General features: G+C 43.0%; 1 protein-coding gene across 4 annotated transcripts in view; it reads right to left on the bottom strand.

Annotated features, from left to right (window-relative positions):
- Positions 1 to 23447, bottom strand: part of AOPEP (aminopeptidase O (putative)) — a 346624-nt gene that overhangs the window by 17137 nt on the left and 306040 nt on the right. For 3 of the 4 annotated variants that reach the window (XR_003612126.2, XR_003612127.2, XM_028122247.2), the window contains exon 14: positions 5292 to 5408. The exons of the other annotated variant lie outside the window; for it this stretch is intronic. Coding sequence is in view for 1 of the 3 variants with exons in the window: in XM_028122247.2 (XP_027978048.2) it covers positions 5292 to 5408 (117 nt within the window). In the remaining 2 variants the exon portion in view is untranslated. The remainder of the gene's footprint in view (positions 1 to 5291; positions 5409 to 23447) is intronic. 4 annotated transcript variants of the gene reach the window in all.

The following is a 23447-nucleotide window of genomic DNA, read 5'->3' as shown; positions in this document are numbered from 1 at the left end:
CTGAACACTCTGTGGAAGACTGTGACCTTGAACGGAAGGAGTGTTAGCATTAAAAGGAACGGGCAGAATCACAGCGATGGATCAATTTTAGAATTCAGAGACGTAGCAACTGACTAAGCTTTTATTCTCTGCCCTTTTAACATGCCAAGGTCTGTGAATCATGAAATTCTCTCAATTCACAGAAACTATGCTTTGGGCCCAAATGAAATCAGAAATGAGCGCCACAGTTGTCAGACCACTGCACTCCTGGAATCATCCCCCTCAGACTTCAAAGACATGCTGTGGTGTTTTTTGTTCCAGCAAACAATGAGTTCTCTTAGTAACAACGTACTCAAATACACGCCCTCCCCACGTATGTGAAGCCCACCATGGGAGGGGGCCATTTATTGGGTTTTCAAGGGCTCTTCAGCAGGAACCAGAGGAAAGGCAGTGATGTGGGAAAGGCCTGCAAGGTTGGATGTTTTTCCATTTGCAATCAACCTTGAATGTGTCCTTTTCAAAGCGAAGTAGAGCGGTCGGATGCTGGCATGGCTTCTTCTGTGTTCTAGTGGTAAAACAGGTTTGTCCCTCTTTGCTAATCTGCTTCCTCAGATGTGCTTGCTACTACTACTTTAGTTGTACGTTCCTTCTTTTTCTCCTTGTGAGAGATTTTGTTTTCACCTTTCCCAAGGTTACATTCTTTGGAACCTCAGAAGTACAGCACTTTATTAGATGAGAGGGAAAAATTGCCTTTTGTGAATCAGCTGGTGGTGTCGAGCTGGGGTTCTTAAATGGGGGTGACTCTAACCCCTTGGAGACATTTGGTTAGGTCTGGAGACACTTTTGATTGCCAAACCGGGGGTGGGTGGGTCGCGCTCCTGCTGGCATCTCATGGGTAAAGGCCGGCAATGCTAACCTTCCTACAAGGCCCAGGCCACCCCACAACAGAGGATTACACAGTCCAAAATGTCCGAAGTGCCAAAGCTAGGAAATCGTGATTGACAGCAAGTTCTCCCCTGCACCCTACCCCTCCGGCTCACCATGCCCCCAGATCAAGAACTCTGTGACCTGATGCTTACAGGCTCCTAACAGGTAGCTTATGCTTCTTTTCTCTCTCCCTGACAGATTAAAGGAAGGAGAGAATATAAAGGTTGTTTCAGATAAATAACAAAACCTGACCATTTCACAACAAATGAGAGACTGTGAATCTTACATGAACAGAAATTACATGAAAGCCATGGACGCTCGCAGACATTTTCTCACATCGTGTTATCACATGCACATTTTTAAAGAAAATGAACTAGGAAATGATAGTAAATGTAAGAGTAAAACTGGTTTTGTGAAACTCATTTTGCCACTTGGCTGTGGTCATTTAAAAAGCCGGAAATCTGCAGTCCCGTCCAGGCAACCGCTGTGCAGACAGGAAGATGGCACCCGGGAAGGGGATGACTTGGCTGTGGTCACCAGCCATTTGGGGGCCCGGGACTTGAGTGGAGCTCATTACCAAGGCAGTGCCTTGGCCAGGACCAGATGCTCGGCCGGGGTGTTAAGAAGAGATCAAGGCGTGGAAGAGACACTCCCACGGCCAGGAGCAGGCACCATCCCTTCCCTTCTCATGGCCGGCCACGAGGACGTGTCCCCTGACAGGAGACTAGAGGGCCGGCGCCCAGATGTCCCACTCCAACCCAACCCCCGAGACCTGTCTTTTCAGTCCTCAGTACTTCCCCAAACACAATGAGGGGAGGAGCTGACGCTGGTCATGGCCTCTCCCAGAGACTTAATTTTCTGGCTCAATCTACCAACTGAAGCACCAGAGCAGAGCATGACACCTTGGGGAACTTCCTGACCAATGTCTTCCGTTCCCATCTAGGCCAGATAAGATGCCGAGTTGCTGATTCTAAATTTCTGAAAACTCACTTGAGGTGTGCCCCTAATTTTGAAGTGCTCATTTGTAGTCTATAGAAAGAAATTAACTTCAAGGTCACTTGAGGAGCTCTTGGGAAAAAAGGTCCCAGAGCCAAGCTGCGTGGATCCTCACCTCCCCCCAACCACAGCAGCTACTGCTACAGTTCAAGAGACCTGCTGAAAGAGGGCAGGAAAGTCATCATTTAGAAAGGGATCTTAGAAAATACCCTTTGTTCCAAGAATCAGTTAAACTTCTGTTTTTTAACTTCCATGGCTCTTTAGTTGAGCCAATATGCTCAAAAACTGTAGACAATACATTTCTGTGAACTGAGGTTCCCCTCAGCTCATTTTCCATCCTGGTTAAAAGCAGCCCCATATACGGTTAGTAGTTTCATTAGCTCAGGAGTAAAAGATGGTTGACTCCTGTGCTTAGGGTTACTTTCCAGGCTAAGAAAGGCAAACATCCCCCCACCAGTACCCCATGTTTCATGTGGTGGCAATGAGAAGGGGCAGGCAAGGCACGAAGTGGCCTACGATGACACGTGTGACTGCCCAGCTTCTAATGCCATTTGTCCTCCAGTGCTCTTCCCGTAAGCCTGGGAGCACGTGGCAGCCCTCTCCCGAAGAGCAGGACTGCGTATTCATGCCACAGGTGATACAGGCACCTGGAAGCCAGGGACTGGCATTCAGAAGGCTGACACCCACTGACCTGACATGCAACACCCTGGTGAGCAACATCAGCCTGGGCGCCATGCTCGGAAATCCTGACCCACGGATCAGATGTTCTAGGAACACAGCTAAAACCCAGAAGCAACACAGCTGATACTGGTACTGAGCTACCTAGAGAGAATAACTAAAACTAAAACTCCCAGTGGGACCACACAAGCCCGCCCACACACAGAGAAGGGAGGAGGGAAGGGCCCAGGGGGGTGACAGCAAAGAAGGTGAAGCAGCTACTGGATGGAGGGCCCCAATTCATGGCAGGACAGGCGTCTCACACAGCTGAGCATACACTCTGGTGGGATGCATCGAGAACATACTGCTCTGACAACAAAAGAGTGCTGCAGCGCACTGGATGAGCAGGGCGGAAGCAGCCGGAGCCTCCGCTTCAACGAGCTGTGGAAACGCTGTGGCAACAAGACAAGGTGCAGCAGGCCCCCGTCAAAAGGGACATTACGTATGGGCTTTCAGGGGACAGGTCCGTCCAAGGCAAGGGGAGCCTTTCCGTACACCTTGGAAACGTGGGGGAACTACACCCCCTGCTCTTGCTGGAGAGCCCCGTCGTCCCTGGGGCTGAAGTCTCGGTCCCAGGTCCCAGCACCCTGAACAAAGAGCAGCAGGGCCATAACTCACACTGCTCCTTGCCAGTAAAGTCACTCCAGAGCCCTTTCCCACCGGCATGCCACAGAAACGGCCTGCCACACTCCAGTAGATTCGGCCAACTTTCCAACGACTGCTATTTAGGACATATTTAAAAGCTCTGATAATGACTGAAAGGGACGGTCCTTACTTGTTTAGGTCAAGGAGAAGCACCGAGAATAAAGTCAGAATCCTCAAGACCTTACCATCAAATAATAATTCTTTCTCCCATGAAATGTTCTGTCACTTAAAATAAAGGCAGATGGTTATCCAACTAAATCCCTGCTAATCAATGTCACAAGAAATCACACTGAACTAATAAAGTTTCTAGAAAACAGCCTAGTTGGTCAAAACGCTGTTGCTTTTCCGGTTCTGAGTCACATTTCAAGGAAACTTCACAGTGAGACTAGCTGTCAGGGTAACTAACTTCACACCAGGACCTCAGAAAACTTGGGGATGGGGCAGGAGGCACACTGTTAGGAAAAATCCCAACTGCACACCACAGCCTCAAGGCCCTCCTCCATCTGGCCCCCGCCCACCCCTGAGCTCAACCCGGCAGGCCCCAGGGCAGGGGTTGACAAACTCCAGAGAAAGCAGGCCAGATCAGCCTGCAGCAAGGAGTGCTGTGTAATTTTTTTTTTTTTTTGAGAGTTTGGCGGGGGGGACGGGGGGGGGGGACGGACAGGGTCCTGCGCCTCACAACTTCTGGGCACAGAGTGACAGGTGCCCGGCGCCTGCTCTGATCCGCAGCCTGTCACAGGGGCCTGGCATTCCAGAAGAATTCAGCTCTGATTAAAACATAACCTCATGCCTATAAATAAAAACGTCTTTTAAACACTAATTAAAAATAACAGGCTGGCATTTGGAAACTCCCATAAACAGAAATATAAGAGTTGAACTAAAGAGCAACAGTTGCCTGTTTGATCTATGCTCAGGTGGGTAAAAAGCCACATGTGTCTTCTCTGAAGTTTTTCCATTAACTCCTGAATTTATGGGGCTTTAAAATGCATAACAATGTCCATCTTACCTTTTAATCTAATAATGTCATAGTGAGCTTTTCCCAATTTACTCCACTTTAGTGACTGTGTAATTAGTTTTCATATTTTAGTTAACCCAACATATCCAAAATATCATTTTGACACTGTAATCCATAAGAAGAAATTATGAGATAATTATGAGATAATGATAACCATGTCATCAATGTCCACGGTGCTGTTCACACTCCCGGCGCATCTCAGCTCACCACAGCCACAGATCAAGCACTCAACGGCCCGTGTGCATACAGGCTGCCGCTGGGCGCTGGACAGGTCTCAAATGCTCAGTTATTTCAACCGAACACAAACCGAACTCACTTGCATTTTAGGAGTTTTATATAAAAGAGTTTTTCTCGTTTTGACTGTGTGCTTGTTTTTTTACTTCAGATGACTTAATACAATAAATATTTACTATTTTAGGTATATAAAAACTCCTGGAATTCATCTTAGGATTCACACCACATTCTTCACAATAAGCTAAAAGATATTACGAACCACATCATATTGCTTTCCCACAAGCATCCAGTTTTGCTTTTCAAACCACGGCTGTTAGATTTAGTTTTCATTTCCTTTACACATGGCTCCTTTCCTGTCTTTAACTGAATGCAACCAAGAAGTTCTGGCACATCTGAGCCAAGTTTCCTTAATGTGCAGCAGGATGGCGCCACCATCGTGCACAAAATGACCCGCCTGAATTTCTAATTCAAAAACCATCCTGTCTGCTCACTCCTTTAGGAGACTTATGTCCGTCTTTATGACTTAAGAAGTAAAAGGGAAAAACTCGGGACCTCAAGATAGCGAGGTGATAACCAGAATCAGAGGCCACCTACTGGAGCAAGCACAACCAGGGGAGCAGTTTACACTCTGCTTAAAGTACCTGCTCTTCATTCAGAAGCACACTGCATGGATGCTAAAGGAAATAGCAGTTTCAACAGCTTAGGATGCAATGGGACCCTCACTCTTCACCAACAGCAGGGCCCCACCGTCTAAACTCCCAAGAGCATTCCTGGTTACCTCTGCATCCTGTTGGGGGAGGTGGTATGTCCTCTCGAGGCTTTGCAGAGTTCGGGGGTTCAGAGTCTTCTGCTCCAAGAGATGCTCCAGAAGCAAGACAAGCTGGTCTGGAAGGAGCTAAAGGCAAAACCAAAAAGTCTATGAAAAGGCTAGAGACTTGATCTTGCTAAAACCTCAGAGCTTACACCATATCCCCAAAGACACTGCATTCTGGGGTGTGATTAAGCCATATTCTCCATGGCTTTTCATGTCAGTTCTATAGTTAGAGCAGATCAAAAGATCAGGTATTTAACTTTTTTTTTTTTAAGCTTTTATTTATTTATTTGACAGAGAGAGACACAGAGAGAGAGGGAACACAAGCAGGGGGAGCTGCAGGCAGAGGGAGAGGGAGAAACAGACTCCCCGCTGAGCAGGATTCCCAATGCAGGGCTCGATCCCAGGACCCTGGGACCATGACCCGAGCCCAAGGCAGATGCTTCAACGACTGAGCCACCCAGACGCCCCCAGGTATTTATCTTTTTATTTTTAGGTTGTACAGTGTGATTTTTTTAAGGTGTGCAACATGATGATTTAATATACATATGCACTGTGAAATGATAAAACCTGTCCTTATCTTTATAAAACATTATCATGGTTCATTAGATTTCTTTCTTTGCGACATGTAAATGTCAAAGAAAGTCATTTAACCCAGATAAAGATTCAAGAAACCATCTGATCTTAAGTGAACACATGGAAAAGAAATAAGAAGTTTTCAGATTTCCCGTAGCACCTAAACCTTGCAAATGTACAACCAAGAAATAAAAGGCTCATAATGAAACAAGAACCGTGTCTTACAATCCCTCCATTATAAAAATTGTAAGTTTACTATTCCATTAAAATGACTGTACATGTGATTTTATACGTGTATGTATAATCTCTCTCTCTCATACACACAACACAATGCACAAGGTCACTCTTATTCCTGAGTTTTCATACAGTCAAAAAATGGTGTTTATCATTTAAAGGCAAAGAGAGGAAGATGTTTTCATAGGACATAAAAACAATGAAAATTTATGAGCAAACAATATTTGTGAAATCCAAGAACTTAAAATGTCTTATTCACTACAGTACTGCACGCAATGCCTGGATCAGCCCCAACCACAGGGCAGTGCTCAAATAAACTATAAATGGAGGAAAAACTAAATATAAGATCCATCTTGTAGGAACTGTAGGAACTGAAAAATATTTATTCTGAAATCAAGGTTTTAACATTATGACTCTGAATTTCACTATTCTCTACATTTAGCTTCTCTCCATCCCTGCTTATGACCAGATAATCCCTGTCAGCTAACTCGATTTTATAAGTCTAGAAGTCAATGCTCAATCAAAAGAATATTCATACTACCCACCTGGATTTTAATCCCCACTCTGTTACTTTAAAAGAAAATTTAAAAATCATTGGCTTCTCTTGCTACCTCTCTACCTTTTTGCCCCTTAGTGCGCACTCTGCCCCCCCCCCCACTCCCCAAAACACACTCGGAGGAAAAAAACTGAGTGGACAGCATGCACAATATTCACCAGGCAATTTCATAGTAAAAGCATTTCTTGTATTTTCTCACATCGCCCTTCTAAGTGATAAAACCTCCACTTTCCTACAAACATGGATGTACATCACTTGATTCCTGGGCATTTTTATTTTATAACATCACTTCGTTCCACCTTAAGAATCAATGCTGTGGATCCTCTCTCAGGCTGACAGGATTGAAACAAGGTACCTTCAGCAAAAATAGAGGGTTACAACCAGCACTGACCCGTGAGGTCCTATGGAAGGACTCAAAGGATAGCTAACACTTCATTCACTTTCATTATAAGTCATGTGCCTTTAAGATGTTTGAAGATATCAAATCACTACATAACAACCAATAACAAAAATGACAGTTTTTCATTTCTTAATAGTTTCAGACACATGAGGCTTTTATATTTTCAAAAATTTGCTGTTTATAAAACAGCCCAAATCCAGGGCCAGCAGCCTCTAGGGAGCCTCCTCTCACCAGTTCATACCACGAGCAATGTGCTCAGGCCCTGCCTGGCACCCAGGCTTCCTCAGCCCTCCTTCCTACCCACAGCATCCTGCAGCCTCCCTCTCTGGATCTTTCTTTCTTGCCTTCCAAGAGGGGACTTTCCCTGGTGGAGGCTAATCCTTCAGCTCTGGCTTTGAGTACACCCCTCAGGTCCCCTTAGGTCACTCCCCAATTGTCCTCCTGCACTTGAACCCTCTTCACAGGGCTGGCCTTCCTCCCCCATCGCAGTCTCTCACCCCCCCCACCCCCACTACTGCCCTTTACAAAGTGTGTCCCAACGGCCCTCACCAGATGGTGGCCTGGCTTGGCTTCTGCCTCTGCAGGGGCTGTGGAGGGGAGAGCCCCAGACTGAGTCAGGGGTCCATCCAGCCCTACACCCTGACGGGCACTCTCAAAACTGGTCTCCAGCATTTCTATAGCTAACCACCCCTAGGAGCAACAGCTTGATGTCGAGGCCACTCTGGATGCAGGAAGAAGCTTCTGGGGAAGGGCCCACCTGACAGAGCACAGAACACCTACCAGCTGGGGGTGTGGGCCCTGCTGGCTAAACACAGCAGGAACCAGCCCTGCCAATTTGCAGAGTTACAGGAAAGGAAGGAGCAGGAAGGAAAGCATCTCCCTATTATGCATATGCACTTACAAAGAGGCCTATTGTTACAACTCAAGTTTGGGATTTGGTTTAAACTAGAGAGACCCATGGAGGAAAGAAGACCTTGAGTAAAATGTTTCGCTTGGTCCTTAACTCACCCCAACTGGGTTTAACCAACAAACACAACTCCAGCTTGAAACTGAAGAATTACTAGCTTGTGAACCGATCAAGATATCTGGATTCATACTTTTATATCCTGAAGTTTTCTTGTGAACAGAAAGGTCACACATCCTCACAGAGAAACAAAACCAAAGGATCACTGAAGGCCTTTGTCCTCTTCAAATTTTCCACGATGCAAAAATATTTAAAGCCAAGCCCCCTGCCTGAAGATGGACAGGGGAGATGGATGGGAGGGGGTCAAACCTTAGGGCTCTCTAACATGTTTCAGGTCCTCTCAATGGAGACAGGCAGAGAGAGCAGGCCGCACGCCTCGCCAGGGAGCCCCCCCACCCAGACAGCGCTGCTGGAGAGTCGGCCTGTTGAGAGTGGGCAGAAGGCAACGAGGGCCCACACAGAGACCTGAGACCATTTCTCTGGAACGAACGCCAGGAGTTCTGCTAGTCCTGGCCTTCAGAGCGGACTGGTAGAAATGACTCTCCCTTAGTAAACAACCTGTAGCCATCTTGGCTTCCAACTGCGGCTCTTCTAATTCACCAGGAAAAATGCAGTTTCTAAACAATGAGGAAAGTAGAGAAAATCAGCGATCAAATGCTGTCTTAGTATACAGACAAGAAAATTGATTATCTTTCATTCACAAATAAGTAAACATTACATAATTTTTTACATGATATTACAGACCCCCCGAAAGGAGGATATGAAAGCAAAAATGCGGTAAGTAGCTCACTTTAATACAGTACATTTCTCTTCATAAAATAAACATTTACTCCATGTAAAGCCACCCTACAATGAAAAAGAAGTACTATGTAATAAACCAAAATGTTTGCACAGCAGTGGAGCGAGATCATACACTGGCAAATGTGCTCAAAACGCGGTGCTAGGCACCACCCGCCCTGGCGGCTGGCGCGGCAGCAGTGGGAAACGCTTTGCGGGTCATTCTACTCCCACCCACGGAGAAATCACATTAAATTTCACATGACTTCTAGGCCAAGTGTGTTTTAATGCAGCAGTACTGAGAGCTTCCGTCACACTGTGGGGTGATTAAGAAAAATAAAGTGCGTGTTTCAGAGCGTTATCTCCTGAGAAAACAGCTCCTCTAAACATTACAAAAGAACCTGCCTTTATTTCTGAGGGTCTAATGGTGCTCACGCTCACAGTTTAACAGTGACAGGAATAGAAGGTCCCTTCCTTTGCACACACAAGGACTTCATGACGGGGTGACTATTTTTCCGCAGGGAAACCACCTCAGTATTTTAAATATTCATCTGCCTCAGAAACTTAGACAAAATAAGACAATGGGGGTGCCAAAGTCATGTGCTTTGTATATAAAAGAGAACTTCACGACACTGTAAAACTTATTTGAATATAAAACATAAAATGCTAAAGGGGGTCCAGTCAATACAAATGCTATTTGTTAAGGATTTCGAAGTCTGTATTCTTGCTTTAAAGAGGGAGGATTCCGTAGTTGCTAATTACCCAGAAATGTACAAAGAAAAAAGAAGTCTACCTGGTATTTTTCCCAGTCTACTTAAAGAGCTGAGGGAAGCCACACAACTCTGAATGGTTTTGAAGAGTTTCCACACAGGCTCTTGGAAAGAAGATATGAATTTTCCAAACCCACCCTCTTCATCCACAAGCAGCATAAAGCAAACAAACCCTGACTCTTCCAGAAGCCCCTTACCGCCGTCAGAGGGGCACCACTCACTCCCCGCTCCCAGAGGACCACCCACGCAACTGAGCCCCTCCACCATTTCTGCCATTAGCAGGACGCAGAAAAGACCAGCTCACCGCCTAGATCAGAAAATGTCACCAACGCATCCCACCACTGACCTTGCAAAGGGCAGGAACCGACACAAGGAACCCGGCGCCGCCACTGCCTGCACCCCTTCAAAAGGAAGGCACCTCCCCTCGTGGCCCAGCTGGCCCGCTGCAGCGGCACACACACGGAGGAAGTCTCCCCGAGAGGCTCCCAGACAGGGAGTGAGCCTGGGACTAAGGCAGCCACCGACTGACAGTGGCGTGAGTTCTATTATTACCCCATTATCACTCTGGATCTGTGCCTAAATGAAGCATGCTTCCTCCCTGCTGCCATTTCCTTTTATCCTGGCTGGAGACTAAAAGCGGATCAATGGGGGCAATACATATGATGTCACTTCAATTTACAGCAACAGCCTCCCTCCTTCAGTCTGTCTGAAATACACAGAAAGATCAATTCTTCCCAAAAATGGTTAAAAAATGCTTAGGGAGCATTCTTCTTCCAGAAAAGCATTCTCTGCTATATTTGTCTATGTTACTACGGCAGGAACTGTTTACACTGAACAAAAACAGAAGAAATGGGGGAGGGAGAAAAATCTCAAATTCTCCTGTATGCTGGAGACTTGCTGGCTGAAATTCAACAGAAGCAGGGTCCAAACCAGAATCGAAGCAGCTGACCTTTCAAAGTCACAGGCTTTCAGGCACAGAGGCACAAGAGAGACAGCAGTTCTTTGCCCCTTGGATTAAAAAGGTAATCCCATAGATATAAAAAGTCTTTTTTATAAGATTTCCCCAAAGTCCAATAAATTCCTTTCTACCTTTCCCAGAAAACGTACCACACGATAGAGCCTCAGGTGCCCCCACAGTCCACAGCGTGAGGACAGTGCCCCCTCTTGTACTTTCCTCACTACAGGCAACAGGAACGGACTACAGGATACAAGGTGAAGCCTTAACAAATCATCTTTCAGACGGCGGTTGACCAAAAATAAAACAAAAGAAGTAAAAATCTCTAAGTTATATAAATTTTTGTATCATGACTTTTGAAAATGGGGTATAATTAAGATATAATTTTAAGAAATCCTCAAAACATAAGAATTCTCCTTCCTTACAACCCCAAAAGACACACAAAATCCTCAGAGTATCAGAATCCTGGTGAAGCTGACCTTCCAGACCCCAAACACCAGCCAAGACTATGGTCTTCACATAGATGTTAGAATATGATTTTCCGTCATCTGTCACTTTCCTAACGATAAATGTTTTTAAGCAACAAAAATGAATTATTTAATAATATGTACACAGACAATTATCTGCCTAAGAGCTGTTGTCAACTAAGGTATCATGACATAATTAAAATATTCCTAGTTTAAACTAGTAACTTGTATAGAGGAAAAACAATTGGTTTGAATTGCTACTGAAAACAAACTAAAAACAAAACCTACAAAAGAACCAAACTCTACATGCTAAAACAAAAACTTAATACATTTTAAAGAACTGCCAACCTTAAGAAAAGCAGTCACAGTTCCTATTATTTTGGGGATACAAACTTGATTTACCAACAAATGAAAGTCACCAAATAAAATAATTAAAAGTGAAAATAACTTCCTTCAAAATACCAAGAAAGCAATCAACAGACCTATTTACCCAGCACAGTCCCTTTTGATTATCAAGTATTTTTAGGGAGTATCTCTGTAGTCAAATTTTAGTAGGAAAATTCAAGCAGAAGCAAATATTCATATAATTCATTTCATAGGAAAAAAAACTGGGAAACAAAAATACAGTAAACTCCCCTCACACACTCTTCTTGCCATTTTACCATACTACACAAACAGTTTCACCTCATTCTTTTTTAATAGTTGAGTAGTATTCCATTAAGTGGTTTCATACCTTGGTTACAATCTGACATACAAAACTAGCTGACAGTTTTCACAACAAAGGTATTCACACGCTGGACTTTAGGGGGTCGTAAATTAGTATGCAACTAGAATTTTGGGTTAGAAAATATTACTACTTATAAGTTAGGAACTCCAGCTCATAAAACACACACTCTTATTCAAGATAAATGCATCAGCATTAATATTATTAATTTAGGTAAGAGCATTAATTCTAAGGAAACAAAAAGAAGATTCCTGTTTAAAAAAAAACCTGCAAATGCAAGTTAGAAGTATTCTCTGATACTTTCAAGTGTTCCAAATTCTTTAGAAAGCTTTAAACCAGGCCAACATTAAGCATGCCATTGTTCTCATGGCAGAGTGAACGGACTGATCACTTAGGAATTTATAGTTTTCATGAGTGATGATTTTCTTGAGAAGCACAAAATTCAGATCAGGAATTGTCTCCCTTTGGCCCTTTTGGTTATTGATCTGGCAGGTTGCTGGGTAGGGGAAGCAGACATGAAGATCCTAAGTACTCTGGTAAAATTCTGGGAATTTCCAATGTGAGTGTTTACAAAGATTTATTTTCCATAAACCATTAATGTACACATGGTCATAAAAGTTGACAAGAGGACTGCATTTTACATACTTTAAATAACATGCTTTGTATCAGACAGCATATAGTTTGGGTAACACTTTCACAAAAGTTGGGAAAATTAAGTTAGCACAGGAAAATGTCACCCTTCTATAACGTGAAAACATGAGAATTATAGATGCCAGTCAATTACATCAGATCCTACCTGCTAATGATGGTGTGTTTTAGTCTCTGTGGTGTCACTTTTGGAAGTACCACAACCAACCGATGGCTCAAAAGTGTAGGACATGAGCTGCCTGGTTTTTTCCTTTTTTCCTGCCTCCAGCTGACGTAAACTATTTTTCTTAAATCATGTCAAAAACATTTCCCAATAATTTACTTAATGGAGAGAAGATCTACTTTATGAAGAAATTCAATACTGCAATCTAATTTAAGCACTGAAATGCGTAAATGATTAAAGCACACGCTCTAACGAAGTGCTGAGACAGCACCTAGAAACGGGGGGGGGGGGGGGGGGCTTCTATAAAGAGGTCCAGTTAGTACAGGCAGAGTCCCTAGGGTCAGAAGAAACCTGTCGGCATCTCTCTAGTCTTAGAAAAACAATACTTGAAAATAACACAGATCTCAAAAGTTCAGATTTCCATGCTTCTCCATAAAGAGGAATGCTAACACCATCAGATAGAAGACATTAGTTCTGTGCACACAACACTCAAATATTGCTAGAATCTTACATTTTCTGAATGCTTCGCATATACAAAGCATTGCATCAAACAGCTGCATGCTCAGATTTTTATGTTGTCATTTACAACATAAATGAACTATCAAATATTTTCAGTTTTTTCCAAGAGATAAAAACCAGTAATTTCATTCAAATTCAGAATTTTTCTATCTTTCTCTAACTTCCTATATTACCTTCAAAATGTCAAAATCATAGTCTGTGTGGCATTATTTATTACAAATTAAATACCTGAGTAAATAACTACATCAACTTTAGATTTCCCCTTTGTAACATTTGGTTGAATATATTTCATGTAGCCCTACGCTCCTGGTAAAGAGTGGTCTACAGAACATACACAAAAGGTGTTCATAAGCACAAATATGTAACTCTTAGGAACATTCAGTCTAAAAACATACTTTTCCCTCTAAACAAGTAGTGAACAAATGGGGGGGGGGAACCAAAACCTAAGCTTTTATTGAAAATATACTCTTCAGTATCTTATGGACAAAAACAGGATCCTCTTAAGTGTAAACAAACAACAGTGAGTTCAAACAAAACTATATTTCAACTTCTGTAAAAAGTTTAAGGCAACTCCTTATAGACTATAACCCGACAGTGCTCATTTCTTGTGCCATCTACCCCGGCCTGACATTCACATGTTTATCAAATTTAAACAAAGGAATTAATGTCCACTATAGTAGGTGGAGTAATATAGTAAGATGACTGCAAGAATAGTTGGAAATCAACGATTTGGCAACTTAAATCTATTACAAGAAAACTTTTAGCTACAAATGAAAATTCAAGCCAGAAGTGATTCTCACTTCTAAACTAAAACAAATCCAAAAAGTACACACATTCAAATACATCAATTTAAAAAGTTTTATAAGCATTCTAATAATAGATGCGGTAGAGGATTCTTATTTTAAAAGCTAATGAATGGTAAAATAACGGAAATGCCTCTGCAATTGTAATCAACTGTATTCAACAAAATGATGGCTCTGGAATGTTTTTAAAGAGCTAATAAATAAGTTAGGTTGTACAAGGAGTGGCAACAACCCATTCTGCTCTAAGTGCAAAAAATGGGTAGTACCTGTAAGAGAGACCTGCCCTTTTGTCTTCCAAAGTCTCCTTGTTAAAACTTGCTATTCAAGATGAAATTTTTCCAAATTATCAAAATCACCCGCTAAAAAGAAAGTAAGCCACAAAAGCATTTTAGAGACAATGGTACTAACAAGACTGTAAGGTGAGAAAAAGACCAGAAACAGGAGGAGGGGGAAACCAAGTCAATCACTGGCCTCAGCTTGGACACGGACGGACACACACACAGTCAATGTGTTTTTAAACGCAGAACATAATTTATAAACAAATTTCATTCCTGGGTGTTTACTCTGGTCTAGAATGCTAACATTCCATCACTCCTGGTTCCTGCCCTTTCTTCTTCACAGGGACATAGTCAAAATACAGAAACATCTTTTGGTTAGGCTTTATTTTCTAATATTCTTTCTGTGTTTTCTACCAAATCCAAAGCATGACTTTAGCCACATGTCTACAATGTGTTGTGGTTTGTCATAAAGCTGACAAGGAGACATATCCCTAAATACATGTACAGCCAGCCACAACTAAGGAGGCACTGTGGGGGTGGGGCAGACGAGGGTGAGGAGTCAAGCTACATGAGTGTGGGCAATAAAACAATAAAGTTGTATTTACTTAATAAAAATACGTTGAGAGTATGCTTCCACTGACTGTCCAACGGCTGAGGGTTATCTCACAGAATAACTCAACGTATATAAAGCACATGAGTCACATTTCACTCAAATTCTGTACACTTCTGGATTTGAGTCCAGACATTTTATATCCAGGATTAACTCTGGAAAGTTTCATGAGGAACAGAGCAAAGGATTAACTTGGGAAGGGTCACTCTGACACAGCAATTCGTATTATTGAAAAAGATACGGACTTAAGAACTTCAGGAGAAAGAAAAGTAGAGAACAAGTTACACGTACTTTCAGGAAATGTTTGCTCCATTTTCAACTTCTTGTCTCTCTCTTTCACCTCAACACCAGCTCACCTGAAGGGAATGAAAGCTCCTACTGGGTCAGCATTCTGTATGAAGAGAAGTGGCTGCCTTGTGGATGCACATCATGTGAGAAGGTTAACGGGAAACAGAACAATACCACACGGACATGTTCGAGGCCAGATCTGTTTACCCCCAAGTTGCATGCTATGTACAAATGGCTGAATAATTCACAAATTAATGTACTTCCCATCACAACAGACTCTATTCCCAACTAAACAAGTAAACTAAAAGAGTAAGTTTTATAAAATGTTCTTTGGGGGCGAAACGTCCACATTATTGCTAGGAGAGTCCATACATTATAATCTTATGTCTACTGTGAGCTCCAGCTGGGACTCACGGCCCGGAGCAGCCTGAAGCTGATCGGGAATAGGAATCTAAAATGCGGCCTTGTTTGCTGCCATGGAAATATTTTCTCACAGGAATTCAAGTACTTGAAAGTCAATCCAACAGAAGTCTTCAAAGATGCAAATAGATAATTACTAACCACAGATCTAAAAAAATTCATGCATCTAGAAATTTATGTATGCATCTAAAATCCTAAAATTGCTAACCACGGATCTAAAATCCTGGTAGGTCAGAGACCTACTAACACCCTTCTAATAGGTGTTGGCACAAACATGATTAAACCTACGATGTGCTTTCTAGTGGCAATCTAAAATCTCCAGGATGTGCATGTTATTCCTAACAGATTCCTAATGAAATTTCATAAAAATTGTAGTTAAGTTTTAGCAATTAAGTTTTATATCCTCCTTTATGTGTGTATAATGTGCTCATGTAAAAAAAAAAACAAAAACAGTATTATTTTACTGGAATAATACATTTTAACAGCACAGAACAACTTCTGAAAGTTATAGGAAACATTAAGACATTTCTATCTGTTTATTCAATTTTAATGGAAAATAGTCCATTAGAAAAGCAAACTTTCCCTTCCCTTAGCATCCCAAATTATCTGTATAAATTAACTTGGAATTTATCTTTACAAAAAAAGAGACAGCAATGAAACATAGTTTTCATCATATAGATTTTTAAATTTTTTCTTAAATTAAAACTAAAAACCACTTTTAAAAATGGGATTTACTTTCCACATTCTAACAAAATTTTTGCTACTTCGCTTTTACTATATATCCGAAGTTACAGCACACCAATTATAATCTACACATTCTATGCCAAGGTGAAGCTTGATTTATTTAAAATAAATTAACGTGAAAAACCAGTGATCATGGATTCCCCCCAAAATGAAAAATGGATACACAGACTTTAAAATGACTAAAGTCAACCTCACAGGTTGAGAACCACTTTTCCACTGATTTCACAATGCAGGGTCTCAACTCATCTCGGAACTTTGTAAGTAACAGCTGAGACAAATAAAAAATGAACAGGCTGCTCCACCCTGGGAAACCCAAACAAACTTCTTTTTAGAGTCAAAGTTTAAAATGCAGCTTTTTTTTCTTTTTTAATTGTCTGGGTTAGCCGTCCGGCAGTAAGTCTACATTTCCATCCAAGAATGTTTTTGCTAGGAATTAAGACCAAAGACCAGAACCCCTCTAGATCAGCACACACCCTCTCCAGCAGTAATTTTTGTTATTCTTTTCCTGCTGGATTTGTACTTTAAACGAGCTTTCCTGTGCGAATCAGAATGCACTTGTTTACCTGGTCTTTTTTTCCCTGAAGCCTTGGTAAATACAACACACCAAAAATTACAGTAACATCGACGCCCAGGCCCTCAAACACACTCTGCAAGTTAAACTGTTTACAACTACAAAAACGTGAAAACAAAGCCAACAGCCCGTCGGAAGCACCCTATAGTATTTCTGAAGGCAACGAGAGCTCCCATTCACATCAACTGGTATCACCATGGTAGTGGGAATGCAAACTCCAGAGAATGGGCTGTTAGCTGCGAGCAAATGACAGGATTATGAAGCAAAACGAGTAATAGTGACCCAAACTTGGCTTTCTTTCCCGCTAAAGCTCATTTGGTGGAAAAACAGAGGTTAAAAGGAGGAAAACAAGAAGGGATTTGGTAGACGGAGAAGAAACCACTCTAATTCTCCTAACGAACACCAGCTGATGGCCCCGGGTCCCCGCAGCTGTCAGACGCGGCGGGCTGCGGCGGGCGGAGCCGCCAACCCGGGTGGGGAGAACGTCTTACTTACTGAGGTTCCCGTCGGGGCGCGGCACGGAGCCTGGAGTCCGCTCGCACTCGCCGCGGCGCCGGCTGATATCTCCCGCGGCCGCCCCGCGCCCCGCCTCCTCCTCCCCGGCCAATCCCCGGAGAGGCCGCCCGCCGCGCCCCGCCCCGCCCCGCGCGGCCAGTCGGGGCCGGGTTCCCAGCGCGCGGCGCCCCGGCCCGGCCACACCCCTGGCCCCCACCCGCCCCGCTAGTCAGCTCCCACCCGGTAATTACTCTAATTAGAAGTCTTAGTCTCTGCAGTTAAACAATGTACGAACCAGTCCCAACACAGCCTGCAATTCAAGTGGCTTTGAGAACAAAGGCAATCATAGCTGTAGCAATTTTTCCTCTAATTTACAGAATGTGAAGACTTTCTCTCACTGCACGTTGTACTTTAAAAAAAAAAAGGTTTAACCTCTGGTATACATGACCTTTCACAAGGATATCAGCATTTCTGTGGAAAAACACCAGCACACACCGGCTACATGTAACAAAGAAAAAACAGTTTCAAGAAAAAAAAAGCATATTAAACTTCTAAGTTTGGTCCCTCCTGCAGAACCAGTGTTCCTTGGATCCCTTGGCGGAAAGATGTAAGATGTACAGAGATGTGGGAGGACTGTTTTCCTACAGTTTATAGACCATGTGAATAAAAGGGAAACACACTACCCGGGGCATTTTTCTAGTAAGCAATCTGCACAATTCTTAACTAGTATGGGTGGAGGTTGCAAACTGTTCACACTAACATCAGCTGAATGGCTACCTGCCGGTCCGAGGAGGAAAACACCACATGCGAGCAGTTTCCTGGGTACAAGAACAGCTTTAATGCCTACTGACTTGCATCTTTCCCCCAAACTTCACCAGAATATTTCGAAAGCACACAAGAGGCCAGTCTTGTTTCCAAGACTCTTACAGCAACCCCAGTAGATAAAGGTCACAATAGATTCCAACAAGAAAAATCAAAAATTGCAACCACCATCACCCAGAATAGCTATTTCAAAGATTTGGGGAAACGTACTTATCAGGAATAAGGCATTTCTTGAAGACAGATGTACTTCACAATAAAACCAGAAAGATAAATATGGCCCCAAACCCAAGGAACCCTCAAGAAGGGATGTGATCAGGCCTGTTTTCCCTAGAAAATTATAATAGCCCATTCACAGCTCTTCTGGGTTTCAAACTCTTTGTTCTAATTTTAAATGTACAGTGGAATTTTCAGGATGAGTAAAATTATAACCGTAAAATATGTGTTAGAAAAATAAAACATCAAAAACAAAAAAGTCCTTTCTTACTTTGTTGTCCAGTGCTGGCTTGATCTTTAAAGCAATCTGCATCCATTTTTGAATAATTACTCAAAACTCAGAAGTTTATGTGAAAGATTGAAAAAAAAAAAGGCAATGAACTACGAAGTAGAGAAATAATAAAAACAACCACTACAAAAATGTTGCACAAAATAGGTTACATGTCTTATACATCTCTTCCCCTTTCAATATATTTTTCCCCAAAGATCCTAAATTTTTCAAAATTTCAGGTGGTTTTCAGTCTCACTCCATGCATTTACTAGAATATGCTTGAAAATTTCTCTATTTTTAATTGAATGAAATCTTTATTATGAAAATTATTATGAAAAATTATGAAACATTATGAAAAACGAGTTTAGCAACTTTGTTACAAGATGCGATTTTTGCTTAGCAGCTGTTTCCCTTTCTAGATGTTAACAGGACAAATATCTGAACACAATTTAGTTTCACTGTAGTAACAACTTAAAAAGTTAATCTCTTAACAAAAAAAATCAACTAATTTCAAGTTAAAACAAGGAGAAAGAAACAACTAAAACCAAATGGAACACTTTCAAATGCTAATGTACCTAACTCTTTAAAAAGTTAAAGCCCTGAAAATAAGATGGTATTCTTAAATGCTTAAACCAAGAAGACCAGGTGCCTGGGACATAAAAATAGAGAGAGGACTTCCAAACACTTGTTCTGCAGATAAAATAAACATAGTAAGCAATTGAGAACACAGGGAAAAAACTCCTCCAGAGAAAATATATTTCCCCCAAACTTATCCTTCAAAAATTCCCCACTAAGTCAACATCTAAATCTTTAAATGGCTTTAAAGTCTTTCTTAGCTAAGTTAATCTCCTTGTGTACAAGACAGGACAGCTCCCTTTAAATATTAAGAACATTAATAAGCTTTATGCATGTTTTCAAATGTATAAGAACATAAAAATCATTCAATATAACTCTCAAAAAAGTTTCAGTATGAAAAATCCATGTTATGTTCCTTCAAATAATAAACATAAATATTCTGCAATGAGAAACAGACAAGAATAAAGAAATTTTACAAAATATACCAAAATGCCTTGTAAAAGTAAACATCTAACAGCCAAGCACCCATGCTGCTATCAGCCTCATCGCTGACACAAACTTATTTTAACATTTACTTTTAAAAGCAAAAAGCCATTGTCAATTTAGCTGTTGGTCAAACCTGCAATTTTGTTTTAAATTGAAAGGTAAAGACCAAGAGTTAAGATAAAATACCACATACTGTCCTGAAAGCATCTCCATGTAAGATCGAGTTCTCATCATCAGAGATTCCATTTCTCGTTGATTCCAATACTATTTGCTCAAGCTATTACTATAATTACCATTTCCCCTTTTGGAAGTCAAATTAATAGGCCTACCCCATGAAATCGTTATGATTATTATTTTTTGAAAGAAGCCGTATCTAGGGTGACCCCTCCCCCCACCCTTTTCCCAAGCAGAGCGCAGTCCCCCGCTGGCCAGCGCTACCGCGCCACTGGCGCAGCACGCTGCGTCCCCACCTCTCTTCAAAGCAGGGGCGGTGACACCTTTCCAAGGCTTTTCAAAAGCAAATCCCCAAACGCCACTATCAATTCCACAGGGCCCGCCGGGCGATGCTGCCCTAAATCTACACGTCTCGCTCCATGCTCTCATCCAACTTCACCTAAGTTTTAAAGGCGGGTAGAACTACACTGACATCTGTCCCAGGAGCACGTTTGTCTCTGAAAAGCAAAGAATGACCTAATTAGAAGCACAAGGACAACAGATTATGAAAGGCGCGGGGGTCGGGTGGGAGAACAAACTTAAAGTACCTAGCTCTTAGGAGACTACGGCTGTTGTGCAGCAATCAATGACGCGAATGACGCGAACGACGCGAACGACGCTCTCCGGTTCCAAAGCTAAGACCCTGGGAGAGTGAGCGGGATCCCTCCACAAGACTCACAGAAGCCCTCCGCCGGGAGGGCCAAGCACCCAGCGTCCACCAGGAAGGCGCAGGCAGTCCCCAAAGGGGAGACTAAGAACAAGAGGGATTTAGGGAATTCCAGGTGTGCCCAAATGCTTGGATCTAAAGCCCGGAGCACACCTAATATAAGAAAGTTTCAACCAAAGCAAATCGTTTTGGCCCTGGGGCCCCACAGGCCGCGCGCTTCCTCCTCCCTGCCCCGGACCCTCACCCGACACCAGTCGCCACGCCCCAGATAAAGGTCGGCTCGCGCCAGTGTTCCGGCGGCCTCGCAGTCCGAGAGTGGGATACGGGGCGCAGGGGTCACCCTGCAGAGGGAGCGGGCGGTGGGCGGGACGCGGGGGCTCCCACGGAGGGGGCGGTGTCCTGGCCCCGCCCTGGCCCCGCCCCCCAGCCCGATAGGTGTCAACAGAGCCGCGCCACGCCGCGCCGCAGCGCGTGGGACCAGGGTCTTGCCAGGTGCGGGGGATAAGACTGCCTCTCTTTAAAAAGAGCGTCCTTTCCTCTGAACACAAATGGGGGGCCTTCAGCTGGCAAGTCACCCAGAACCCGGGTCTACTCACCTAGTGACCTTGGGCAGAAACACCGCGACTTCCGTTCTCTCCATCTAAAAAAAACTCGATCCAACTCTCAAGGGTGTCAGGAAACCGTCGGCGCCCTTTCGGGCTAGGGACCGACTTTGGTCCTGGGCATGAATTTACACGGCCCACCCTCCTCCTGCATGCTCCTCAAGACCAACAGTGCTGACAAGGAGTGGAGCGCGGACTGAAACCGGACTGAAACCGGTGAGCCTACTAAAGTAACGGCCAAATGTCAACCAGTTGTCAAAGCAGCTCTCCATTCTCCCACCCTCCCTGATCTGCAGTGCCTTCCTCCCTTTGTGAGGGCCCTAGGGCCTCGTCAGGCCTGCAGGGTGGCCCGGACCTGGATTATAAACCCACGTTTTCCACGCCCACCAGCACAGGTGAGTTTTGCTTACGCACGGCTCTGATTCTGGCCTTCTCTCCGCTCGTTCTCTGACACAGTGACCTGTAAACTCCAATGTGTGTCATTCAATACACTCAGTTCCAGTTCCAATCCTCTCAACCATTCAAACTTATTGTTGCAGTCAAACTGATACGGATTGCTAATACCAGGCCCTCCACCTGGAATGCCTTCTGACTCTCCTAATCACTTTTCAGGGGCTACCTTTTCCAAGAATCCTTCCAGCAACATTTTGCGCCTTCTGGGTTTTGTCCTCTCATCCATCCCCATGCAGGTAGTCCCACGCCGCCATGCAAAAGAACTAGCGGAGTGATGCTGTGCACAACACACCGGTTGTCTGAGCTCCTGGAAGGCCACACTGTCTTTTCTTTCAATCTCCCCACCCAAGCCTGAGCACAGCCAATTTGGAATTAATGTCACCTGTCTTGTGGCAAGATCAAAGTTTCAATCTTGTGCCCATTAGCACTAATTTTAGCAACTAAAAGGATGAAAATTTGTTAAAATAGGATCAACTTTAAAAGAGAAAGTCAAATATAATACACCTTTTTTTTTTTTTAAGCCTTATACCATTAATTTCACAGGCAAAGAAAGCCATTACAGGTAAATGTCATATCTACTTCAGGGACATTTTCTACTCGGAAGCTGTTGACAGCTTAACCAGTGTAGCTCTGCTTTATGCAAATGCAGATGGTGCTTTTCTCCCAGAGCACTTCACACATTTGTGATCTCAGCTGACTTTGCCATGGCATTGCAGACATGGGCACACACCGCCCAGAGCCTTAAAAGAGACGGCTGGGGAAAGGGGACAGAGAAAAGTCAAGCCACTTAAGACACAAGAAATGCACACAGTGCTTGAAACTATGTAAAAATTTTACAGATGTGAGTACCAAAAAGGATGTTCAGAGTGTTAAAACTAGAGTATCATGTTATTGGAGGTTTTTGTATGAAGTTAGATGTTAATAACAAATGAAAGTAAAAAAATTCAGAAGACAAAAAATGATTAATTCAATTATTAATAAAACTATAATTGGATCATTCTTTTGAACAGAGAAATGCCATTTTCCCCCAAACTAAAATTATAAATATTTGTATTTAAGACTTAAGACTTCTCTTTATATTCAGTAGTTGACATTAGACATTACAGTAAAATGGAAGCCCATTTAAGCTAGAAATACAAATGACCTTTTCTACTGTTATACCATGTATGTACATGTACATACATACGTATTTTTTCCAGGCAGTAGTTATAAGAAACCTTAGTGAGAAGCTATGAAAACCCACTTTTTTTTTTTTTTTTTAAGATTTATTTATTTAGGGCGCCTGGGTGGCTCTGTTGGTTAAGCAACTGCCTTCAGCTCAGGTCATGATCCTGGAGTCCTGGGATCGAGTCCCACCTGGGGCTCCCTGCTCAGCTGGGAGTCTGCTTCTTCCTCTGACCCTCTTCCCTCTCATGCTCTCTTTCTCAAATAAATAAAATCTTTAAAAAAAAAAGATTTATTTATTTATTTGAGAGAAAAAGAAAAAGAGAGAGCATGTGTGCACGGGGGAAGGGGCAGAGGGAGAGAATCCTGAAGCAGACTCCCTGCTGAGCTCAGAGCCCCAGGACCCTGAGATCGCAACCTGAGGTGAAATCAAGAGTTAGATGCCTAACCGACTGAGCCACCCAGGCGCCCCGAAAACCCACTTCTAATACCACACAGCCTGTATCTGTCTATTGTCCAACCCTATGAACTCCCAAGTCACTAACCTTTACATTATCAACACTTTAGTGAGGGAAGCAGGATAATGTCCACGTTCTAATCCCTAGAACCTGTGAGTACGTTAGGTTACCTGGCAAAGGAGAATTAAGGTTGTTAATCAGCCGACTTAGAGATGGGATGATCCTGGATTAACCAA

The sequence above is a fragment of the Eumetopias jubatus genome, unplaced genomic scaffold (assembly GCF_037043125.1).
Source record: "Eumetopias jubatus isolate StellerSeaLion01/CBP00866 unplaced genomic scaffold, mEumJub1_p1.0 scaffold_15, whole genome shotgun sequence".
Classification (NCBI taxonomy): domain Eukaryota; kingdom Metazoa; phylum Chordata; class Mammalia; order Carnivora; family Otariidae; genus Eumetopias; species Eumetopias jubatus.
The sequence above is the reverse complement of the archived record's forward strand: the minus strand, read 5'-3'. Positions and strand labels throughout refer to the sequence as shown.